General features: G+C 45.0%; 1 protein-coding gene across 5 annotated transcripts in view; it reads right to left on the reverse strand.

Annotated features, from left to right (window-relative positions):
• LOC106742771 (suppressor of lurcher protein 1-like) overlaps nt 1–22517 on the reverse strand; it is a 113257-nt gene extending 90740 nt beyond the window's left edge. Inside the window, exons 1-3 of one of the 5 annotated variants that reach the window (XM_014616028.1) lie at nt 22393–22517; nt 22180–22238; nt 20837–21088 (exon numbers count right to left, since the gene is read on the reverse strand). In XM_014616028.1, the coding sequence (XP_014471514.1) occupies nt 20837–20924 (88 nt within the window). In that variant the 5' untranslated portion in view covers nt 20925–21088; nt 22180–22238; nt 22393–22517. Of the gene's footprint in view, nt 1–12058; nt 12234–20836; nt 22239–22392 lie in introns of those variants that run through there. The other 4 variants (XM_014616029.1, XM_014616026.1, XM_014616027.1 and 1 more) reach the window with 4 other exon arrangements.
• Between the last annotated feature and the right edge of the window lie 1405 nt (nt 22518–23922).

Raw genomic sequence — 23922 nt, forward strand, 5'->3', positions numbered from 1 at the left:
CGAAAAGTAGAGCATCCCATATTGATACATGCATTGTCGACGTTCGGATAGCGCGTTATTTCTAATGTAATATGAGAAATTATCGTGTAACGTATAATGTTACAGTGTATGCGTATCTGTGAGAGCAACAGAAACACGAGATTTTCATCGTATTTGTGACATAGATTCTAGTTTCGAGGCAACGTTGAGCAGTTGTAATTGTATTGTTTGTGTTGCTCTCTAAATTTTCCCAATTTTCCATGTCTTGTAATTCCCCGGAGAAAAAAAGACCATATATATGAAATTTGCCTATATATAACTATGATATATATGATCATATATGTCCACAACGAAAAAGTACTATTGTTTATAAATTATACGCAAATACAATCGTAGTAAATGGCTTCTGGCTACTTGTGCTTCTGACAGCATCGATGATATCGACATTTAATTCAATGACATAACATAATTTTTCTCGTATAGACATATATGATTATATATACGTAACCACATATACAGGCGAAATTCATATAAATCATGATTTTATATAATTATATATAATCATATATAATCATTTTTCTTGGATTATTTCGATACGCTTTTAGTATATCCCAACCGAGCAAGACTATCATGGTACTTTATCAATTCATGAATGTGTTTACATCTCCGAGAAAAATTCTCCGCGTGTCTCAAACGATACGATTGAAGGGGTGCTCGATAAATTACAGAGAGAGAGAGAGAGACGCGCTGTGCCCTGGGGACGGCGCACCGTATTGGGAACTAATAGTAACGGGCGCGATCGTAATTTACCACTCGGTATCTGTCAAAGAGATACCATTATATACTCCGGTCGCTTTAATTGCCGCGTAATATCGAAACGTTAGACGTCGGGTGTCGGAGGTCTCGCGGCGTACGTAGGCAGCCTGGTTTAGGGCGCTTAGGAACGTGCGACTAATTAAGCAGCGCAACGTTCTCATTGTAATCAGCGGCATGCGCGTGATTAATCGCCCGGTCGCGATAGCGTTTTTATATTGTCGCGTAAATAAAGCCCCACGGTGGGGGAGGAGCAGAAGGGAGCAGCCGGAGAGACTGAAAGCGCGCGATAAAGAGGTGAAAATAGGTGTGCCGGCGTTTAAGGTCGCGTATAAAATCGTCGCGACGCCGGTAAATACACGCGGCCCGCGCGCTATATATCGTCGGAAGGGGAGAGTAATTTGTAGCCGCGCGCCAGACTTCGCACGCTTCCTCTTTGCTAAGTTTTTTGCTACCGAACCGTCCTACATTTCCCCGCTACTTAACACATTGATACCGCCGGCGCGCACCGGTTGCTATAATGATCAGAGCGATTGCCGTGGCGCCTGCGTTGCTGCTGTTGTTGCTAGAGAGCCGCCGCGAAAAAGTCTGATTCCATAATTAATTAATGTCAACGTCGGCAAGGTTGAACGCATTGATCCTCCCCTTCCTCCCTCCCTCCTCGGCCGCATAAATTACACGCTACAAAACGGTAACCTAAGCGAAACCCGCTCGTTCCGCGCCTGTAAACGAGTTTGCATTCGAACCGCTTGTTAATCTCGTGCTTTATTTCTTCCCCGTTTTCTTCTTCCCCTCGCGCTCTCCTCGAATTACGACGTTGTGCAAAGGGCGAATTACGCCGTCTCTCTTCGGTTATTAACCGTTATTCATTCGCGGTGGCGTACTTTGCGACAGCGGCCTTCCGCTGCGGACGTTTTGCGCACGATTTTTCTCATTTCTCCTTCTCGATCGAGAACGATGAGTTCCGAGTCCTTCGCGGTCCAGATTGTTTTCGACTTTTCTCCTTAACTCGATCTGGAGAAATTTAATGACGAGATCAAATCTGATATCTGCGAAAAGGTCCGTTTTAAAAGTTTGTCAATTTCCTCGCAGAACATTCTATGTTCATTCTATATATTCATTCTATATATTTATAGTTATAACTTTGAAAATATATTTTACATTGTAATTTTAACTGTGTGCTGAGAGAGGCTCCAGTAAATTAGAATGGTTAAAATCACGCTTTTTTACACTAATAGTGCAGTCAGGTGCTATTTTATCAACTGAAGATAAAATCCTTCCCCTTTACCTTGGCAACAAGTTCGCGAAAATATTTTGCACGATCTATGATAATATATTTATGTAACATGTAATATTCATGAATAAAAAGTTGGATCAGAAGGAAATAGCGGGTCGCTATACCGTTTATAGCGCAACATTGAAAAGATGTTCTTCTGTAGACACCATTGCGCCTTAGCGCGGGCGAGCAATGATTAAACGTGCAAAATTTTTCTTCACATAAATATCACGATTTTCTCGACGAGGCGAGGTTGGAAAGCAGCCGGGGCGAATCCAGCGTCGTTCGTGAACGAGCGATCGTTACGCAAGGTTTGCGCGACGTCTGTTTTATTTTTATTTACGCCGGGACTCGGACCGGCGAAGTTTGCCGAGGAACTAAATTGGCCTCTTAGTAGGAAACGTCACGGTAATTAAAGTCATCAGTTCATGGTGTCGCAGCGTAGGCGAGGCGCGTTACGAGGTAGCGATAGCGGAGAAAGATGGGAGCGCGTATGTCTTATTCGCAAAGCCGACAGTCGATGACTGGCACTTTGTCATATTTTTTTGCTCTGTGTACATCGCTCTCTTTTGCAATCGCGCACGATAATGGCGTATCGTTTTGAATCATTACGCGCTGTGAGAACCGGTGTTATTACGCGGCGTAATAAAGTTAGACGATGGGAAATATGAGAGAGAGAGAGAGAGAGAGAGACGGTGTGTGAGGGAGGAGGTAGGCAAGCGAAATGAATTTCACACGCTCGTTTTTGCATATACGTTCACATAAAGGAAGCCAGCCTCCGAGCGTTAATTAAATTAAATGCAATAGTGTTTTACGCGGTTGATTGCATCTTTCGCAATGTTTTTTCTTTTTTTTTTTTTTTTTAATCCGCGCTGTATCGCACTAACGTTACATATACACGTTGATATTTATATTAATACCACCATGTCGCCTAAGGACAAATGCAAACGTAGTTACCGGGTTTGTTATCAAAACAGAGCTCGAACGAACAGCGAGAGAATAAATAGGTAGATATCGCTAGAAAAAAAAGCTTGCGGCAAAAATGGCGTATTACGTGGTATCGTATTGAGGCCGAGGATTGTATGCGCGCATAAATTACTCATTGAAGCCGGGCACACGATAAGTTTTAATTTGTTTCCCCTTAATTATCTTTCCATCTGCATTACTTATGCGAGACGTGGCAACCCTTCCGCTATAGAATGTGTCTCCCGAGGGAGAGGTATAGTTATAAATTTCTAGCACTTTCGCGGTCTGAGCCCAGGATATTTTCAATAAACGGCCGCCCTCGCTGCGCGCTCCTCGTACGAATATTCCGGCGCGAAGACTATGACGTTATTAATAAACTCATTCGTTGTATTTAATTATATACGTCTCTTGCGACGCGTCGACACCAGCAGCCGAACTTTCTCTCTCATAATGAAGTTTGGAAAACGTGGCGGCTCAAACTGCCGGAACGGAAAGGGACGCATTAAAAGCGGATTTTCTCAATCGACGGGCCCGATGATCGCCTCGAATTCACCAATGTAAAGAAGAAAAAAGAAAAAGCGAAGAGAGAGAGAGAGAGAGAGAGGGCGGAGGGGGAGAATTAGCAAAAATCGTCGCATTCTATCGAACGGTGTTATTTCACGACAACGTGGAGCTTTAGGCCGATAATCTCCGGAAGTTGCCACGAGACAGTTCGGCAAATGAGGGAAGCGTTAACGCGCTAAGTAAACGAGCGCCCGAAACGATAAAAAGACCGTCGAGGAGGCAAGGGAAAAAGGCGCGAGAAGTCGCATACATGGGTACCAGATTATTTCCTCTCTCGCGCGCACACGACGGCACTGCGACAGCCGTAATTTATAACTGGACACACTACGATTTTATACGTGACTTAAAGCAGTTACATTCCTATCTTCTTACTCGCTGCTCTTAGCTTGTTGGGCAAAGTGCTTCGGTCGGCGACGTCAAGCGGATTAGAACTTTCATCGGTCTTGTCGAGTCGTGACGGCAAAGCGGAGAGAGAGAGAGAGACAAAGGCTTACGTCTTCAAAAGATCGTTCTTACATCTACTTTAAAAATAAGTTTGTTATGGCGCCGGCGTAATTTTTTCAAAATAATCTCGTCATTATAAAATGAGATTCCGTTAAACGTTTTCGCAATTTCCCTAATGCCTTTGTCAGACGTGGCGGCTGCTGATATCGATACGGTTTTCTCCGTTACAACCTCTTACGTGAAATCTCCTCTACTCGAATATCTTGAGTGTGAGATCGAGCCTGTCGTAATATGTATAAGGTCGGCGAATCAATCGAGAGATTCGCGAGAGAGAGAGAATGAGAGAGGAGGAGGGGGGGGGGGGGATTTNAAACCGACACGTCGACAAATATAATACACGATGGGCGCGCAAAATTAAATTGCGTTCAATAATGCATCCGTACACGAACTCACATCCCTTTATGAACGTGCATTACGCGCGCGATGTGTGTATATTTTCGAGAAAATTATTCACGATGACAATGACAAATAAATTAATTTGCAAATGAATTAATTTGTTCGAAATGTTATTTGTATATTCGAAACATTAACTGTATCTAGAACACGCGTCATGTTTTAGATGGATACCTTTATGGCCGCGGCGTCATGGTGTCACGCGACGCGATGTAAAATTCATATTCGCATTGTAAATTGCGCGTACCGTTCGCCGTTGTAAAATACGGTCCGACATTCGCGTATCTTATCTCATTCTTTTTCTCTCCATCCCTCCCTCCTTCCCCTTTCTCTCATTTCAGCGGCTCCTGCGACGATATTTCGACGTAAAGAGCGCCGAAGTCGATATCGTGAATTAATATATAAAACAAGAACTAATATTGGCGGTGTGTATCGTACCATCCATCGATTATTATATACCTCCGTCTCTCCCGCTTTCCCGAACTTGGCGAAACCAATCAACGTCGGAGCAGTTAGGCAGGCTGCTCGCGAACTTTCGTTTCTCAAAAGTTTCCTTTCGCTTCTACGCGCTCCGTCAATTAATTAGATGCGTTTTGCTCTCGAGCGTTCTCTTTCGGCGTTTGCCCGGTGGCTTTGTGCCGCGCGGCCGGCCCGGAGGCGGAAAGTTTCGCCGTTGGTTTCGCATCGAGGCCGGATCGAGCCAGACAATAAAATGCGGTCGATATTACGAGTGCGACACAGTTTCGCCTCGACGAGAGCCAGAGAGTTTGTAGCGATAGGTGTAACCGTCGGGATTGCCCGTTGTGTAGGAAGGGAGCGAGTGAGCAAATTCGTATACCGTTCTATCGAGAACGGCGTACTTCTCTCTCTGTAATGAGAGAGGAGTTCGTCGTAGAGAGAAAGCACCAAAATCGATTTTTTGTCTTTTGGGCTATTGAAGATGTAAAATCAAAATTTATGCGCATGGATATAAAAACCAGCGATACTTCTCTATCGAAATATATGAAATAGAGTTTTATGAAAATTGTTACACATTTTTCTGCAAATAATTATTCTTTAAGCTGTTTGACATTTCTAGAAACTAGATTCAAAAATCGACATACCCGTGATACCTAGGATAGGAAATTATGAAAAGAAAAGATAGAATAAAAGACTCATACTATTTCGTACGTTTATTATATATCCTTACATGTTATTTTTAATCTTACATATTTCTTATTATATGGAAAGGGATCCTCAGTTTTTTCCTTCCCGGCTATCTTAGGTGAAGAAATAAGGAAGAACAGGGGAAAAGTTCGCGCATGTCGACTGAAAGAGCAGTAAATTCAGGTATGTCGGTTTACAGAACAATTTAATCCAAACTTTTCTTGCGTGTTTCGATGACAGAGGATGGAGAGATTTATGCAAGATCCAAAGTGATTTAAAAAGTTCCAAAATTATACTACAAAACAGCATTGTCAAATGAATTACTTACCGCTGATTCGTTGCTTGAATTTTCACATGAAGATAGTTCAAGAAAAGCATAAACGAAACGACGCTAATAACACAGGCGAATGCACTTGTAAACTATCACTTCACCTACAACTACTGTGTACAGTACATGTTCTGCCCGATGGATTTCTATACTTTACAGCCGAGAAACATGTCAGTTAGGCTTTCTCTGAACGATTTTTCACGATTATTGCGATTAGCATGGAACATAACGTGGGTGAATCGTTGCGCGCCACGCTCTACCGATGAGAGAGACGTAGATTAGCGAGGTGACGCGCGAGCGTTTCCTCGGCGTCGGGGGTTTAACAAGTTTAAGTACTAGGTAGTATCTTCGCGAGTTGCATCGGTTAAAACAATTAGCGAACATTTTGATAGGGTGAGCGGTAACCGAAAAGTTGGGCGCGTTCGATCGCCATTATAAGTTCCCCGATTCGTTAAAGGCAGGGAGAAATTAATCAAAACTAAATCTGCGAGAAGAGCGTACATATCGATCATCCGACGTTCGAGGGCGACTTCGCGCTCGACTGCCGTCAGAACGACGATTATGTTGGAAGGACTTTTATCGGGGTTTTACCGGGGGAGGAGAGGAGAGAGCATTGGCCGGCGTGTGTAAACAGTCGCGGCGCGGTGACGGTAATGAAAATGCGCCTTTGACAATGTCGTTCGTCATAAAATAATCTTAGAGCCAGGGAACCGAGAACGCAAGTCTTTCTCTCCTCCGAGTCTCTCAAATAACGTTTCCCCCGAGCGCTTGTTCTCGTTCCGCTTCCTCCCTACCGCATTCCTCAGCCGTTCTCCTCTCCCCTTCCTGGCTGGCCCGAGCGAGCGAGCCACTCTTTTACTTCCTAGCATCCGCACCACACGGGCGATTCCGGAGCCTCCAGAAATGGAATTTATTTTCCCTCTCGACTTTAGAGAAGCTACGGGCTTCGGTGATTTACCGATATGATTTCGAGGAGGAGAAGGAAATGACGGACGAGGGGTCGAAACACGAGAGAGAGAGAGGGCTGGTCGACGCGATATCGCTTTACTTTTATAACGTCGCGCGCGCGCCGGAGAGACCGATAGATCGGGTTCTCTCTCTTCCCACCTTTTTGCAGATATCAGATTTTATCTCGTCATTAAAACTTCCAGCTATTTCCTCGAATCTGCCGCGGAGCTAAATTGCGCCTTTCTTCTGGTAGTTCCGGAGTTTACGGAGACCGGCTCGATATTTTGTTTGCCAAACTTACGATACGATTCTCCTTCTTTCCTCCTCCCCCCCCTCCCCCGGCTTTTCTCCCGCCGATTCAAACCGCGTCCATCACCGGCCGAAAAGTCATCCAATAACGGCCGGAAATACCGATGCCCTTTTCTCCACAAACGGATACCGGGAATCAATATACGGTGGAGAGCAATTTATACTTAATTATCGGTGATAAATCAGCGGTAACACGACGTGGAGAAGCCGCCTATGGGGCGCTTTCGGATCGTCGCTTAATTCCGCGGCTTCGTTGCTAGGTATCTGGCGTAATTCCGTAACGGCGGAGATTACTCGCGCGGAACGAAATGGACCGACCGACTTTAGGGGTAGGTACGTACGTAGCTAGCCACCTACTTCAATCTGAGACGTGTCGAACTAAGCCGAGAAGAAGTGGCGCGCCGCGCAAAAACGGCAAATTCGTCCCCTGAAAGCCGCGTGTTGCGGAATCGCATTTTCGCCGCTGGCTCGTAGCTGCGCTATTGCTCTCGCCACCTTCCTAAGAGGTGAGATCGATTCGTGGCCCCTCCCGCGACCTCTTGTTCCATGCACTTCCGCACTCACGCGCGCGCGCGCCGCATCGCTCTATCTCCATCTTTGTGCGCGAAGCCTCGCGCTTCAATAGAGACAATACCTGCAAATGCACTGACAGCTCCCCGCGATGTTGACACGCTGTTCGTCAAACATCCTAACGGGTTCGATCAGGCGTAAACGCGATTTCGTATTCGACATGCGAACTTTGTGCCTACGGGCCACGCGGTAGCTGAGAACCCCCGGGCGATTATTCGAGCGCGCAGATAAACTCCAGCCCGATTGCCCGTAGGGCCGTGGCCGAAATTAGTAGGCGAATAAATGTGATCGGTCGATACTTTCGCTTATACATTCGCCCGCGGTGTATCGCGGATGGCACGGGCCGGAGTTTATATTACAACGTTGAATATACAAAAGACAGAATACATGCACTATAGCAGGCGCATTCCCGGCGTAGATATCATTTCTGATCGAGCGCATAGAAATATTTGCAAAACTCTGTATCACGTGGCGCGCGCGCAATACCTCATCGATTTTATTTGTTGCGGTAATAATCGCTGGAATTTTCGCACGATGCGCCAGATCTCGCTGCTCCGTAGGAGGTATTCGAAAGTCAGGTCGTGAAAGAGGAATCAAAACTTTGGTAATTCATGTACCGGAGAGTTACGTCGGGAGGGATAGATCGTAAACGCGAAGGTTATTATGATCCGTTGTCTCATATCCCGTGTGATATCCTCGCATTCACCATTCGCCGTTTCGAGGATCGATCGAGCCCCGGAATCCGAAGGATTCGCGGACGGAAAAGCAGGGGGAAGAAGGGAGAGGGCAGACGCAAAGACGGCCGCCCTAACAACCTTGCGGAATTCGCTATTCATCAAACGCTTTAATGATGTTTAGCCTGCATGTAAATCGGCATAACTGCGGCAGATAAGACGTTGCAGGCGCGCGCCATGAAAATTAGGACCGTCGCGAGAGCACGCGGTATCTCGCATTTGAATTTCGCGATGCTCGCAGGATGATTACAGCGCTGAGTCGTTTCCGCTCTCTCTCTCTCTCTCTCTCTCTCAAGACAAGCGACTACTTCCTGTTTCCGCGCGGACGACGAACGTGCGTGGCCGATTACGCTCTCTGTATCGCACAATTAATTCGAAATCCCTGGATTCGACTAAAATGACATTAATACGCGTTTCTCGCGGCCGCCGGCAGCGGAGATGCTGGATGCAGCGGCGCCGGTGGTGGGGCGCGTTCCTATAATTGCTCTTAAAATTATGCAACTGTGAAATAGGTATAATGTACCGAGCACATAAGCAAACGCGGCGTGCTGTTGAACGATAACCGCATCTGACGCTCCGTATAACAACCGGATTATGTTGCCGAGTACGAAGATGAATAATTACAGCGTTCGGACGAACTACTTTGAAATCGGAGGAGGGGGGGGGGTGCCTTCGCGACAGGATGCGCTTGGATTTTCTCGCGCTGAGGCGCGCTGGAGATTTCGATCGATAGCTAATTATCGCGAGAAATCGGAGATTGGGAGAGTGCGATCTCACCGAGCTGTGTGTGTGTGTGTGTGTGTGTGTGCATGATTCACAGGCAATAAGCGATCAGAGCGTTGATATCGCTTTCTCTCTCTCGTCGCGAGATCTATAGCCTTACATACTGTTCGTGTCACTTGGGCGCGGATCCAGAATGTAATCTCCCCCCCATCGGGAGGGCACGTATGAGGCATCACCGTCGAAATGCGAACAATAGGCCAAATTTTCGCGGGGTAGTAGTAGCGTCGTAACGGTATGCCGATAGTGACTGCACCTGCAGTGCTGTACCATCGTGTCATGAGGTGGCTGCCGTACGCGCGCACGGCACGTCGTGAATCGATGTTTGGAATATGCGCGCGAGCAACGAGAGACGCTACCGACTCGAATGACGAGTGGTTCTAATCAACGTTACCGCTCATTACAGCACGCTATATCGACGCGAACCGCGACGCGGCCCCGGTAGTAGACGCACAGCTCGCGCATAGGATTGGTCGGATTATAGGGCCGGCCAGCTGTACCATCCCGACGTTTCTGCGGTAACGGATAGTTTAATTACGTTGTTAACGATCAATCCGGGACAGCCCTACAGCACGCCGCAATTATTTCCCCTTCCCGGATGCTAATGACGCCGAAGAAACACCGCATACGGGACAATCTACGGGAGCGACGCGCCGCTCTAACCGAATTACGCGTAGCCGCCGCGATATTGGACGATACACCGGGATACCCTGCCATTGATACGTGTAATTCGATGAGAGAGCTCAATCGACGAGCAAAGAGAGCGGAGAGTTGCAAGAATTGCGCCCTTTCTCTCTCTCTCTCTTTTAAAGGCAAAATCGATGGCAAACTTGGTGAGCGGTAAATTGATCGGGTTATTCATTTCTTTTCTTTTCGTACATACAGGCCTTACGTAAGTGCGATATAAATGTGTCCGATTTGCCGACTCTTGTCCGATGTTTCGCAATATCACAGCGAACCGACTGTCATTGTTTGATCACGGCGCTGTGTCGGCCCGCATAAGTTAATTGATTCTTGCACGGTCAGCGAAAATATCGCCCGCGAAAAGTCACTATCCGATCGCGGCGCAACATCGACTCAGGCGCTAACCTTCCCAATCGTCAAAAGTTCTTAAGAGAACGAACAAACGAATTGTTTTCTTCACCAATGGGAGCCTAAAATATCAGAACGTAAATACCGCCTGGACATCACACGTTTAAATGAGATTTCCGCGTAATGTTCGCGAGAAAGATGTATCACCGGCGGAGTTAAAAATTTTCGAGCGGAAGATATCGAAGGGACTCTCGATTTATACCGAGCCTGCGGCGGCCCGCTTGTTCGCCCGCGTTTCCTTTCTCTCGTAATTCTTCGCTCGACGGGTATCGACGGGGGGATGCTGACCGACTTATTCCACGACGACGAGGGACGGTGTCGGACGCGCCGAAGTAAAAACGCCGGACCTTAGTCCCCGGGAAGCTGACTCGATATCGTTCGTGATCAACGACGCGTGCAAGCGGTCAAAGGTAAATGTATTTCGACTTTGTCAGCGAAAACTCGCTCTCTCGTCCTCACGCTCGCTCGCCCGTCTGTCTGCCCCGTCCCAATGGCGGATTCAGCCGGTGCAATTTTCGGCCGCACGCGCGGCGGCACGATCGCGATCCCGTATAGGATTATCGTCGGTCACATCCGAAAGCGTTACCCCGGGAATGGGATCCTATTAGACGAGTGATGCATAAAAATGGGGAAAAAAAGGAACGTATCCGACGGTGAAGTCGGAGTGAGTGGGAGTCAGTTACAACGTTAACAGGGTGCTCGCGCGCTCAGTCAGAGAAAGGAAGGGAAAAAAAACATTCCAAAAAGTACCCCGTTTCACGGGACGAAAGTTCTGATTCGCCGAGGATGCGGCACGGCCATGCGGGATCCTTCCTCACGGTTCGCACTCGCGGCTATATTTTCGCTAACAAAGCCATATGAACTAAAACAACTCTCGCCATCCCTCTATTAAAATAATTAAAGTTGTTTTTAACTGCGGCTTCGTACCGTCGCGGCGGTTATCACGGAAGTTGGCTCAACTATCTGCGCCTCGAAGTGAGCGGCATAGAAAGAAGAGGGGGACTGTGGACGAGGAAGAAAAAACGTTTTGAGCGGTAGCGATTGCGTGTTGTTACATTGGAAGTCTCGTTTAAAAAAAAAAGGGCAGGGAGGGAGAGGGGAAGAACATGGCGTGTATTTGTACGCTTCGGTGGATATCGAAGTAAAACTCGAAACACTTTTACTCTCGCCTCGCACTCGAAAAATTCCACTCGGCTTTGGCAGCGTGTTGCGGTGGGAATTTGCGAAGACTTGGCAGAACTCCGCAACATCAACTATTTAACTTGTTTCCGACTCAGCTAATGATACTCGAGTCGTCCTTACTCGTAGACTGTATCTTCGACGTAACGATTTGGACGTAATGTACACTCGATTAATTGCTTCTTGCATTGGCAATTACTTGACGGATTCGTGGAAGAATGCGTCTACTTGAGTTCATAAAACGAGTTGGAAAAAACGGAAATATATACGTTGCAACTAGATTTACTAATACTTTACACAATCTCTAAAATCTTTCTTAAGAAACATTTTAACCCTTCAGCTACGAAAGGCTATATATATATATGCATTCTGAGAAAGTTGACGATCATTTACGAAAGACATATATTGGGTTGGGGAGAAAGTCTTTTTACAAATTAGAACATAATTGAAACACATTTTTTAAAATTGTTTGCTTACCTTTTATTAAACCAAGCATGCCGTTTTGATCGATGATCTTTTGCCATTTTTCGAGTAGAGCCATTATTCCATCGGTGTAGAACTGCTGAGATTTCTTGGTAAAAAACCGAGACAAGTGATTTTCGCAGGCCTCTTTCGAAGTCAAGTTTACTCCATTAAGGGAGTTCTGCAAAGACTGAAACAAATGGTAGTCTGACGGTGCAAGGTCAGAACTATACGGTGGATGAATCAAAACTTCCCAGCCAAGCTCTTTCAATTTTTGCCGAGTCGATGTGTGTGATCTGGCATAATAGAAGTAAAAACGCCGGACCTTAGTCCACGGAAAGCCAACTCGTTTTATGAACTCAAGTCATAATAGAAAACAATGTCCTTTCTGTTGATCAATTCTGGCTGCTTTTTCTGAATCGATCGGTCGCTTCAATCGTGTTAATTGTTGACAGTACAGATCAGAATCAATCGTTTTACCCGGCGGTAGCAGCTGGACTGCAGTGGACTTTTGGGATATTCGCGTTCTATGATATTTGTGAGAACTTTGACAATATGAATAAAGAAAAAGAGAGGAGCAGACCGGACCGTTCGTCGAAGTTCGTCGAACCCGTCTTTGCGCCTTTGAGCACCGCTTGTAAGAGCGCCCTTACACACGTCTGGAGTTCAAACCCATGCGCGGCATGTCCCCTCTTGTAACCTTTCACCTACAGATAGTAGCATAATCCACACTACGGAACAGCAGCGGCTGTTTCAAAGTCACGTTACCGATCTAAATTAACTCGGTGTCGACTCCGAGACGCTTCAGGGAAAGTTCCTGAAATGATCACAAGAAGAGAAGGGCGCGAAAAACAGGAAGAGGTGACATTTCGATTAGATTTCCGGTCCTATCGAGGAATACACCGAAAGATTATGGATCGGGAAAATGAACAGTCTGCGTGCGGTACATAACGCATACATAGCGAGGTAATGAGAGAATATGTGGCAAGCAACGCCTAGAAACGAGACAGTCCGGACGCGCATTGCGGAGGTCACGGAAGTAGCTGGTGAGCGCGTACTGTCATAGTGAACACTCGCTCGCTCGCTGCATCGCATTCTGCTCGCCGAAATCTCGCTACGGAGTGGGGCCGCCACTCCTCTCTTTGGAATCTCGCGGAGTAGGCGATACGCGAAAGAGCATCTAGTACGAAATACGAACGTTCCCCGATACCCACGTCGGTTAGAATGAGATAAATATACCGTAATGATGAAGGGTGATGATCCGAGACAGCAAACGCTCGTAAAAGCGGAAGTGCGAGACGTCGTTATGAGGGACATCGTATGCGTCTAAGCAAAAGTTCTGACGCAAAATTTCGTTTACCTTTGAATCCTCTTCGTTTAAAGCCTGGCATACCCCCTTAAGGGGATGCCATAGATGAAAACTTTAACGACAGAATTCTAATTTTTTCTGAAAAATTTATATCTTATTGGTTGCACATAAATACTTTTACACAATAAAAGTATACGAAAAAAAATGAAATGGAACATTTCTCAGTATGTGGCGAAAATGATTAAATATTTCAAATTGGCATCTTTGGCTGCGTCCGTTAGTATAAATGTTTATTTGATATAGAAACCTTGCAGGTTGTATATATCTAGTGTGTGAATGCTTCAATCAGGAAAATTTCAAAGAACATTTTTATACCTTTTCAATCAAGTTTAGAGGTCAAAAAAGTACAAAAAAAATTTACCGAAAAAATGTCATATATGTTAATTAATTTTCCATTAGATATAGTAAAACAAAGTAGCGCGCATTTAACGCATTCACATTTAAAATCGCACTTATATAAGATCTATATGTGCGAAAAATACAAAAAAATAGTGTGATCGTGTCAATGTTTATGTAACATAACATTTTGAGACTCGCTTCCGTATTGTCGACGCTTATCTAGGGTGTCTACTTAAAACTGAGAAAACATTCTCTGAGAATTTTCTGATTTTTCAGGCAATTTGTTAAAAATTCTAGGTAAAATGAAAGTATTTTTAAATATATATTCATGGTTATACATAATGCCTACATCAATCTCGTTTCAAATTAACGTTGATTATTTTGGTAGTGAAATAAATGTGTAGGACGTAATTTTGCCCGATAAATATTAATTATTATGATTGATTAATACTAAATTTATGAGTGGTCCTCTTGATACATCACTGAATACGACGCTAATGGATAAAACCTCCTTCAGCTTGAAACTGCCGTCCTTAAAGGGGTCAAGGTACTTGGAACGGTATGAAACGATTTGTGAATTAATTGTGACACGTACAAATATACAGGTCGAATATGACGGTTCACGCAACATATATGTCACAATCCCGACTCATTAGCATCATTATTATTCATAGATTGTTATTATCGATCCGTTTATATACCGAATAAAATTACTATGCATTATGCACGCTAAAATTTCGTTAGTCTCGCTAGAGATTATCCTGGACAGTCCCGTAACACGAAATTCCGCCCCGGGAACAAATAGGCGACAGCCGCTTTTCGCGCGATATCGCGTGGTCTCAGCGTTCTCTGTCGTGACTTTTTTTTAATATCGCGTATTGTGGCGATTACTCGTCAAGTTGAAATTACGTGTTGGGACGCGCGCTGTATGAGGAAAATTGAAGGCATAAAGGCTGCTCCTTGGCGACAGGACGGGGACGAGACGTATACGAAAGCCATGCGGCGTGAAAACGGGCGGAAACCCGCGGGACACGCTACACCGCCAAGGAAATTCGCAGAGGCTGCCGGCGGACCCGAGATTCTAACTTCGTGTCCTTCCTGCGTACATCCTTGCGTACGCGGATTGAAAGGGGATATTATCACGCGGCCCGTAATAAGAAGCGCAGTCGTGTCGAAACGGCGCCTCGCAGATACGTATTTGCATGACACAACATCCAGGAATTTCCGCCAAGCGGCAAACGCTAAATAACGATGAACACGACGCAATCTCTCGCGCGATTCACGATTCGCGCGCGTGAAAGTTTACACACCGTTGCAAGGACTCGCGCGAGATTGTGGTTGCCGGAAGTTAGGCGCCGCGAACGACAAAAGAGAACCACTTCGATCCAAAACGTAATATGTACAACGAGAAAAAAATGTATTCGTATTTGTAAGTATGATCGCGGTGAAAGAGAGAACTATAGTCAGGAGAACCATTTTTCCACTAAGTGTTACACCATAGTGTCAGTGATAGTAACCTTACATGGCTATTATTATTAACTGGCAGGCCCGTGGATAGCAATCGCGACAATTTAATGCGTTCCTAACTTCATCGGAAAGAACATGCTGAAATCGATATGCAAACGAATGTACAGAGCGAGATGATTAAAGGTTGCAACACTTCTCCTCGATGAGTTTCGCAGCGCGTCCCGTATCCAATAGGAGAAATTTGTTTTTTAGTAAATCTCAGAAGATACGCTCTTTTTTTTATCGGATGCGTTGTAAAACTCGTCGAGAAAAAGTGTTGCAACTTTTAATCACCTGACTGTGTATGTATGTATGCGTACACTCGTTTGTAGAATTTGACCCTTTTTTTCGCGATGCATTTCAAGATATATCCAATATCTGATGAAAAAAGTTATCCAAAGAATCATTTCACTCTCTTAAGTCAAATCAGTGAAAATTTCACCGATTGAATCACTAAAACAATATTATACCGATAATCAGTGTGTATTCACTAATTTTCAATAGAAACACTTCCACTTAGTTTTTTTGTCTTACACTTCACTGATTCAGATCAGTGAAAGATTCACTGCAAATTACTTGTGACGTAACTGAAATATATACAGGATGTCTGTCGCTAAGTACCTCATCTGTCATATACATGTCTGTCAATTTAAATCAATGTGAACGAAAAAGTCCTCCATCATTTCGCAAATAACCATACAAAGGAGTTTGTCCATTTTTGGTCTATAAACGAATTTGGATGGGACACATATCAATTTGATGGATCCCTGATTCCGAAGAGCTATCTCTTATTATAAATCTGAACAGCGTGGCCCAAATTAGGGGGAGGGGGTAAAAGTTTCAAATATAGAGTTGACGTATTTGGCGTAGCAAACGATAAAAGTAGAATTTAGACGAAAGAAAAGGATGCTTGGACTTCAAAAATATTGACAAGCATAATATATGAAAGAAATTAACTACAGTATGGCAATTTTTTATTCAACGAGATTAGGTAATAATAAAATATAAAAAAATTTCCAAGGTCTGTTTGTGAAGTTTAAAAATATGTAATCTATTTCCAATGTGAGCGTTATACAGGGTTGAGTTATACAGGGTTCAAAAAATGCAAAACGGAAAATTGCGTGTTTTTCAATGAAGTTTTTTTTTGTAAAAATTGGCCAGAATCAATTCTAAATTAAAACAAAGTCAGATACATGAGATGAAATTAAAGATGTGTGACATATAAGGAAAATATATAAAAGAAAATCATTCGTTGTCAGTGCTTCCTAGAACACAGAAAAGATCAACTTCGCTCAGCGAACCTACTAGTTCTCGAATCTCGATCCTGGACCTGCCGTATTCAATTATCATTGTGTGCACAACATTTAATAATTCTAAGATCATTCTTATACTGGTATTCTACAATGGAATCGGCACCGGTTTTTGACTTATCTACTAGAACACCGATAAAGTACTTTCTGACACTTCGTTTCCGAGATTGCTCGAATGTCCACTCGCCGACAAGGCTTTTTAGTTAATATATCATAGGAGATTAGAGATAAAGTTTCAATGTACTGACATTAATCAACGTGGCGGAGAAACAACCTTGAGAAAACAAATTTTCTGCCAATTAAAACGTCGGCCTAATCTCGAAAGTGCGTCGGAGCAAACGCGTTCGGAGCGGACGAACGCACGGGGGAGTCCGCGCGGAAATTCGTCGAAATAAGTTTTTCCGCCGGACGCTTCCTCCCTCCTCTCTCTCTCTCTCTCTCTTCCTCCCTCTACTCGAGAACGCCTAATCTGTCTCATCGCGATATAAGTCGGCGCGTATTTCATTTACCCGCCTCCGCGACCGCGCGCGTCCCAATTTCATTTCGCGAAGAAACGTCGCGACCCTAAGCGAGCTTAAATCGGCTTAAGACAGCTTAAGGAGCTGTACACGACGACATTCCCTGTCTTGCACGGATCACCCACGATGGAGGATCCGCTCGTATCGATCCCCCCTCCAGCGTCGAGAGAGAGCATCCCCGGCGCAGCCTTAATTTAAATGGCAATTATCTGAGTGGAAAAAGTCGTTAGATTAAAAGTTATTGCCGCGATCGGGCGTATATACGGGTATACAGTCGATTAGGCGCGTTTCGCGGCCTCCGAAATGGATTAGCGGAAAATTGCCCCCGTCGCGTCGACTCCGATCGCCGGAAGCGAGGGCGCTCGCGCAAGATTATATCGATGCACACGATGCGCACGGGGATGTGTGCTCACCGTGGGAGATATTTTCTCGTTTTTCCCCCTCCTCTTTTTTACTTCCGCCACGCCGGAACTTGTATTTATCGCGGAACTACACGCGCGTTGTGTGCGTTTAGACGCACGACACGAGGAACGTAAGGAAGAACGTAAGGAGGAACGCAAGAGAAACACGCGATCTCGACACGTGGGGGACGCGCCCTTCGTACAATCAGCGCGGGCGGCGACAGCCGGGGGGGATACGTTTCCGTGCGGGAGTTCATTAAAAGACTCTCCGTCTCGATCGTAGGAGCTGCGAAGTCTGGTTAAGCTAACCTCCGGTAGCAGAGTGCTCGCCTAATGGCGGCAACTAAGTGGTACTTTAGTGCCATAATTAATAGTAACGTTTAGTGTCCTGTTGTAACGATAAATGTCGTAATTAGAGTGCAGCCCGAGCAGTTAGATGCGCGCGCGGGCAAGCGAGCGGTATATTAGCATGTTGTAACAGCTTGTTGCAGAAGCCGGTTCGCCTTTCTAACGCGTTTATTTGCATGCATCTGGAACAATAACGACTTGCGAATCGGCGCGACCGGCTACGGCGCGATTGCTCCGGCGAATCGCGCTCAAACGACGCGTAATCCGATTATAAGATTAATTATGGTCCGATTAACGGCATTTTTTCCTACCGTAAAATTAACGTTGTTAATAAACCGAAGTATCGATGCCGGTTGTGTAATATGCTGTTATTAAAGCCGTTTACACGTAATACACGCGCGCCCATCAGGGGAGGGAGGAGGGTATAATTCTTTCAAAAACGGACCCGTAGTCTGATCACATTAAATTATCCAATTTATCGGACGGTCCGGCAGATATTAATTAAATCCGCAGGACATGCATTGTCCTTCTTTCGTTGAAACACAATTATTCGCTGGGAAGGTGGATATTTTAAGCTTGCATTCCGCTGCAACGCCGCAATTTTATACATCAGCGTTTAAAGTTGAATTAATTTAATAATTATTTCCCGACAACGAGATCGCCACGTCGGAGGTGTGACCACACCGTGATATTTCGTCGTTATTTGTGATCTTTTTGTACGTAAAAAGAATATAACGTCGTTCGTATTGTTAATGTAGATCGTGCGTGAACAGGTTTAATCGTTGCAGACCGAAGAAGTTACTTATCGCAAAGTCATCGCCGGCGTAAAATATTATCTGGTTGCAACAAGGTCGACGATGCAGCGAACGGATATGTCGTAAGATAAAATGGAAATATCAATACGCTGGATTCCGGTCATCGGTGACCGGATATACTGTGATACTCTTGCGTCTCATTAAATTATGTATAAAATATTATATTTATAGTCAATAGTATTGGAAAAATTTTTTGTACGGTCAAAAGAGGACATTGAAAATAAAAGATGTATACGTCCTTGATTTTACATTTACTTATTACATTCTCGACGATTCATTCATCAGTTGAGTCTTCGTACACGTTGAAAAAAATAGAGAATGAGTAGGAAAAATGGGGAAAAAATTTTAGTATAATATCTTCGTAGTGAAAATGAGAACTTTCAACTGATGGGCATAATTAAGACTACAAATTTACACTAATACGTGAATAAATCATAGAGACTGAATTTAAAATAATTTTAATTCACCATTAAAAATTTTACAATCGAGAAGTTGACTATGTCCCTTGGCAAGATAAACTTCACAGTTCATTTCCGCATTATTGGAAAACACAGTAAAGTTGAGAAGAATTTGTACGAAAAAAGCTGCAATATTCGCATGCAATGAACGAGATTCGACGCGTCTTCCCTCGTGTCCGTTATTTTTTCTTTCTATCAACGTTAAACGATGTCTCTCGGCGCGGTTCGCGACGTTCGCCGGCACGTGACGGCGCGCACACACACGGAGTCACTTCTCGCGTAATCGGTTTGACAGCGCACGGTGGTAGCGGCGCGTAAGTCCCGTGCGAAGATGGATGCCCGGTCACCGTGGGAGACGTTCGAATAAAATTTCGGCGAGCTATTGGCGCGAACGCGGCCGTTTAATCATTTTCGCGTACAATTTAATCGCGCGCAACGAGCAGGACAGCCGTCGACCAGTCGGCCGGCTCTTACGCGCCCGGAAACAAGGACCAGCCGGGACATGTTTCGTAAACCTCGTAAACGCGGCCGGCCATTATGGTCCACTGCGAGTCCAAATTTCACGCTCGATAAACGTCGAGCGCGGGCCGCGTGTATCCGGCGATACTGTGCACTTGCGAGCGACCGAACGAAGGACCAATGGCACACCATCGCCGCTGCCGTACAAAGAGAGAAAAATCGGGAGCAGGATCATTCCCGTCGTTCGACCGCGTCCTCCGAGCCGGATGGAATCGAGGCAAAGCTCTCTTGGCGTCCGGTTGAAAATCAGAGGACATTCGCGATTTGAACATGTATATACAAAGCGCCCCAGAATCAGCGTGTGTCCTCAACGTGACGGACAAATTCTTTGAAACGTCTTAAGACGAAAGTTCAAGCACGTCAGGGAGCTCCTTGTTCACAGCGACTTTTCAATTTTTAATACAACGTATCGTAACTAAAGTTTCAAATAAATCTTTGTAAAAGTAAAGTTCACTTGAAATTGATGAAGGAAGATTATTTTGTTTATTCGGTTGAAATTGAGTTTGCGAAGAGCTTCTTCGATCGCTTCTATCTCAGAAATTATCGATGCTTCGATAATTGAATTTTCGTCTTGGAATGTCCCGAAGAGTCTATCATGTTAAGGTACGTTGCTTTCGAAGGACACTATGTATACATATATATAAACATATATATATATATATATATATATATATACTACACAGTCCGAATCTTTGCGCGACGGCGAACGAGCGCGGATCTGATTGTTTCCTCGCGGCCGGAAGTCCCGAACGCAATTACATCGCGCGGTACGATCGACCGCAACGCGGATTTAACGCGGGTATAATTCCGCCTCTAACCCCCCTCCCTCCCTACTGCCATCCCGTGCGATCCCGTTTGTGCGACTCGTTTTAATAAAGTGCAAATTCCGCTCGATTGGGACGCGCGCCGTAACTTTGTCTCCGACGATCCCGCCGCTCTTGCCAACGACGTGTCCTCCTTGTGCCCGGTATCTCGAGACATATTCCTCGAACGTGACTACAATAATTGTTGTCTGTTACCGGCAGACGTTAGACACGCGGTAACGGTGTGCGCGCGCGCCGTGTGCGTGTTAATTAAGGATTAATTCACGCTCGATTTCTGAGGGCGAACGAAAAAAACACGCGCGCATTGTTGTTTCCTACGCTGAGGGAGATCGCGGGGACGAAGGAAGCAGGAAGGATTCGAAGAGAGCAGACACACTAGAGCCTACCTTTGCCATCGCTGAGCTCTTTTGCACGCTGTGCCCCGAGTGTCACCGAGGAGGTACAAACCAGCCACCAAAACGTACGCAGCAACATCGTTATCACTTTACCGCAGCTTGTTCACCGTGGGGAGGGATGCGGCTCGTTAACTGTTCTCTCTCTCTCTCTCTCTCCTTTAGCCGCTGCGCGCCTATGCCTCACGGAACGCGTCCCTTTACCATTCGGAGTTGGCGTTGTCTGGCAGGCGCGATGGAAAATCGCTAAGAATACATGATACACTGATCGTCTCGGAGCGAAGTTTTGAGATAAATAAAATGTAACGAGCGAGCGACGACGAGGAGCTGTCCGGGTCGTTCGATCGCGCGTACGATTAAATCCTGCGACTTGTCAAAGGAGGTGGGTCAGTGCGTCAAATATCGACGTTCCGGAAGACGAAAGGGAAATGAAGGAAGCGAGTCAAGCGCGACGAAGAACGAACCGCGGCGCCGGGTCCTTAAGGGATGAAAACGTTAATCTTTCGAGTCGAGCCGCTGACGTTTGCGATCGACCATCGTCGTCCGCGAATCCGCTGTGCGAATTTTCTTCTCGCGCGATTTTCTTCTCTCTCTCTCTCTCTCTCTCTCTTTCTTGAAACTCGACTAGACTGGAGAGAGCGATCCAGTCTCGTTAGGTCGTTTTACGGGAAGAATGTCACCGACCCGGCCCGTTTGGGGGAATTGGCTCGCCGATGGCGCGAGTGGCCGACACTCAGGCCGAATTTCCCGGCGTATTCATGCTTTGAGCACGGTGACGAGGGTCATGCATACGCGACCTAGCCCGATCGACTCCGGAACCCTTAATAAAGTCGGCTTCCAGCAAGGCGAGAGTGTAATAGATAGAGGGAAAGCGGAGCTACGAGCCGTCAGTGTAAAAAAGCGAGACGTAGGAGTTCACGGTTCTTGAAGACATTTTTGTCCGAGCGAGCTTCTTATCACGACTCGCGGCGCACAACCGCGAGGGAGAGAAAGCAAAGGAGCTGTCAAACAATCGTCGCACGAGAGTCGAGGATCGTTGGGCGGTCGAGGATTCTTGCGCGTTGCGGTTGCAACGCGCCTCGATGCGTGCCACATCGACGCCAACTCCGTGGCTAAGTTCAACAAAGATTCACAACATATATCGGAGTTCACTCGGTATGGAGAAAACAAAAATCGAGCTGTGAACTTTGTGTGTATGTACGCACAATGAAACTCCACGGAGAGAGAGAGAGAGAGCGACGGAGAAAAAATCCAAAGAACGCCCTGAAAATCCGAGTCACGTCTTTTCCCGGGTTTCGACGAACGGGTCGGTGTTCACTCCTCGCGCTAATCGGAACCTCGATTTCGGGCAGCTGACTGGACCGATGACCGATGAGCGACGGCCAACGGCACACGGCTGTCGATGCGTATGACTGTACGTGTGTACGGATTTGTGTATGTGTGCGTGCGTATGTATATGTATGTATTTATGTATATATATATGTGTGTGTGTGTGTGTATATAAATAAATGTGTATATATATATATATATATATATATATATATATATACGTGTGTTTATGTATATCCAACACTAGCGAGACCCGAATCGAGTGCGGGTGTATACGCGCGTGCAGTTCCGTCTGGACCGAAACTGAGCGGCGAACACGCGGCGCGCGAACGCGAATGCCCGGCATGCGAGCCGAGACTGCGCCCTCCAACGTTTCCCCATAATACGCGTACCCTCCCTCTCTCTAAGCGTCCCTCCCGCTACCGGCGCCCGTCGCCGTGTCTAACCCCCTTTTCCCTCGGCGACCGAGACCGCCGCCCCTGACTTACCTCGAGAGTGCAACATCCACCCACGCGCTCTCTCTCTCTCTCTCTCTCTTTCTCGTTACCCTTTCTCCCGCCTCCTCGATAATTCCAGATTTCTGCAGGCTGACCGAGATACAAACCCGGAGCTCACCCGCCCGCCTGCATTCTTCTGAACACCGTTCTCGACCGCGAGCACTCCCGTGTTCACGCTTGTTTTCTGTCCAATTATTACTGTTGTTATTGATTTCGATCTCTTCAGCAGAGGGACAAATCGGTTGAAATCAGGGTTTGAATCTAATCCGGCAATCATTTTCGAGATTCCAACCGATTTCTAATTTTGAATTTCTCGTTAATGGAATATATCAGGTAGAACAGAGGATCGTGATGATTTCAAAATGACTCTAGGAATTCACTTTCCAACCATTTTTTCATCATTTTGACATTATCTCTATTATTCTCTATTTTGCCTAGAATAAGGATTTTTATTTCTTGCGTTAAGAAAAGTTATAGTTGAGGAATATTAAATTAGATTAGGTTAGGTCGTTTCTATAACCTATTATGTAAGAAAAAGGCAAAAATGCTTTTATTTCGTCAAGTTGATTGTTGGACTTTGTGTCTAAGTAAAGGAAGTTTCAGGTGATACTAAGAATGTTGAAAAGTACTCAAGATATTCATCTATCGTTAGAACACATATATTGAATTAATCGATATAAATTGATTGAATCGATGTAAATTAAATATATGTACAAGAAATAATGTATTTTCGAATATTCAAATAATTATATTTTTTCGCCAATTGAAATATATAATATTTTTTTCAAAAGTCTACATATTGACAAGAAAGTTTTAAGTTATTAAAATTTCTTAAAATCATTTTCAAAATAATTATACATTTTTATATAAACTCATGTTCTTGCCGAATTTTTCTTTATATTTCCAAAATGAAATATTTAAATAAAAAAAAACTTACGATCATTTCTTTACATAATTTTATTCTACAGATTATTTAAAAATATATTAATAATTTTTTATATATTTTTATTGCCGCTTTTCCACAGAATTTAAATAAGTAAGAATGAAAACAGCACTAGTGTGTTAGATTAAGGTGCCAAAAAGAAGTTTATCATGTGAGGGTTAAATAAATACGACATCTGCCAATCATGTGACAAGACTTTCGCTTTTTGCGGGACTTTGCGTTTTTTCGCGAACGTTATTCGCGGTAATGTTCATTATATCTTGTCGATAATGTTTGAATTGAGAGAAGCATTTATATATGAAACGTATATA

The sequence above is a fragment of the Dinoponera quadriceps genome, unplaced genomic scaffold, assembly GCF_001313825.1.
Source record: "Dinoponera quadriceps isolate SergipeBrazil2010 unplaced genomic scaffold, ASM131382v1 scaffold589, whole genome shotgun sequence".
Taxonomy (NCBI): Eukaryota; Metazoa; Arthropoda; class Insecta; order Hymenoptera; family Formicidae; genus Dinoponera; species Dinoponera quadriceps.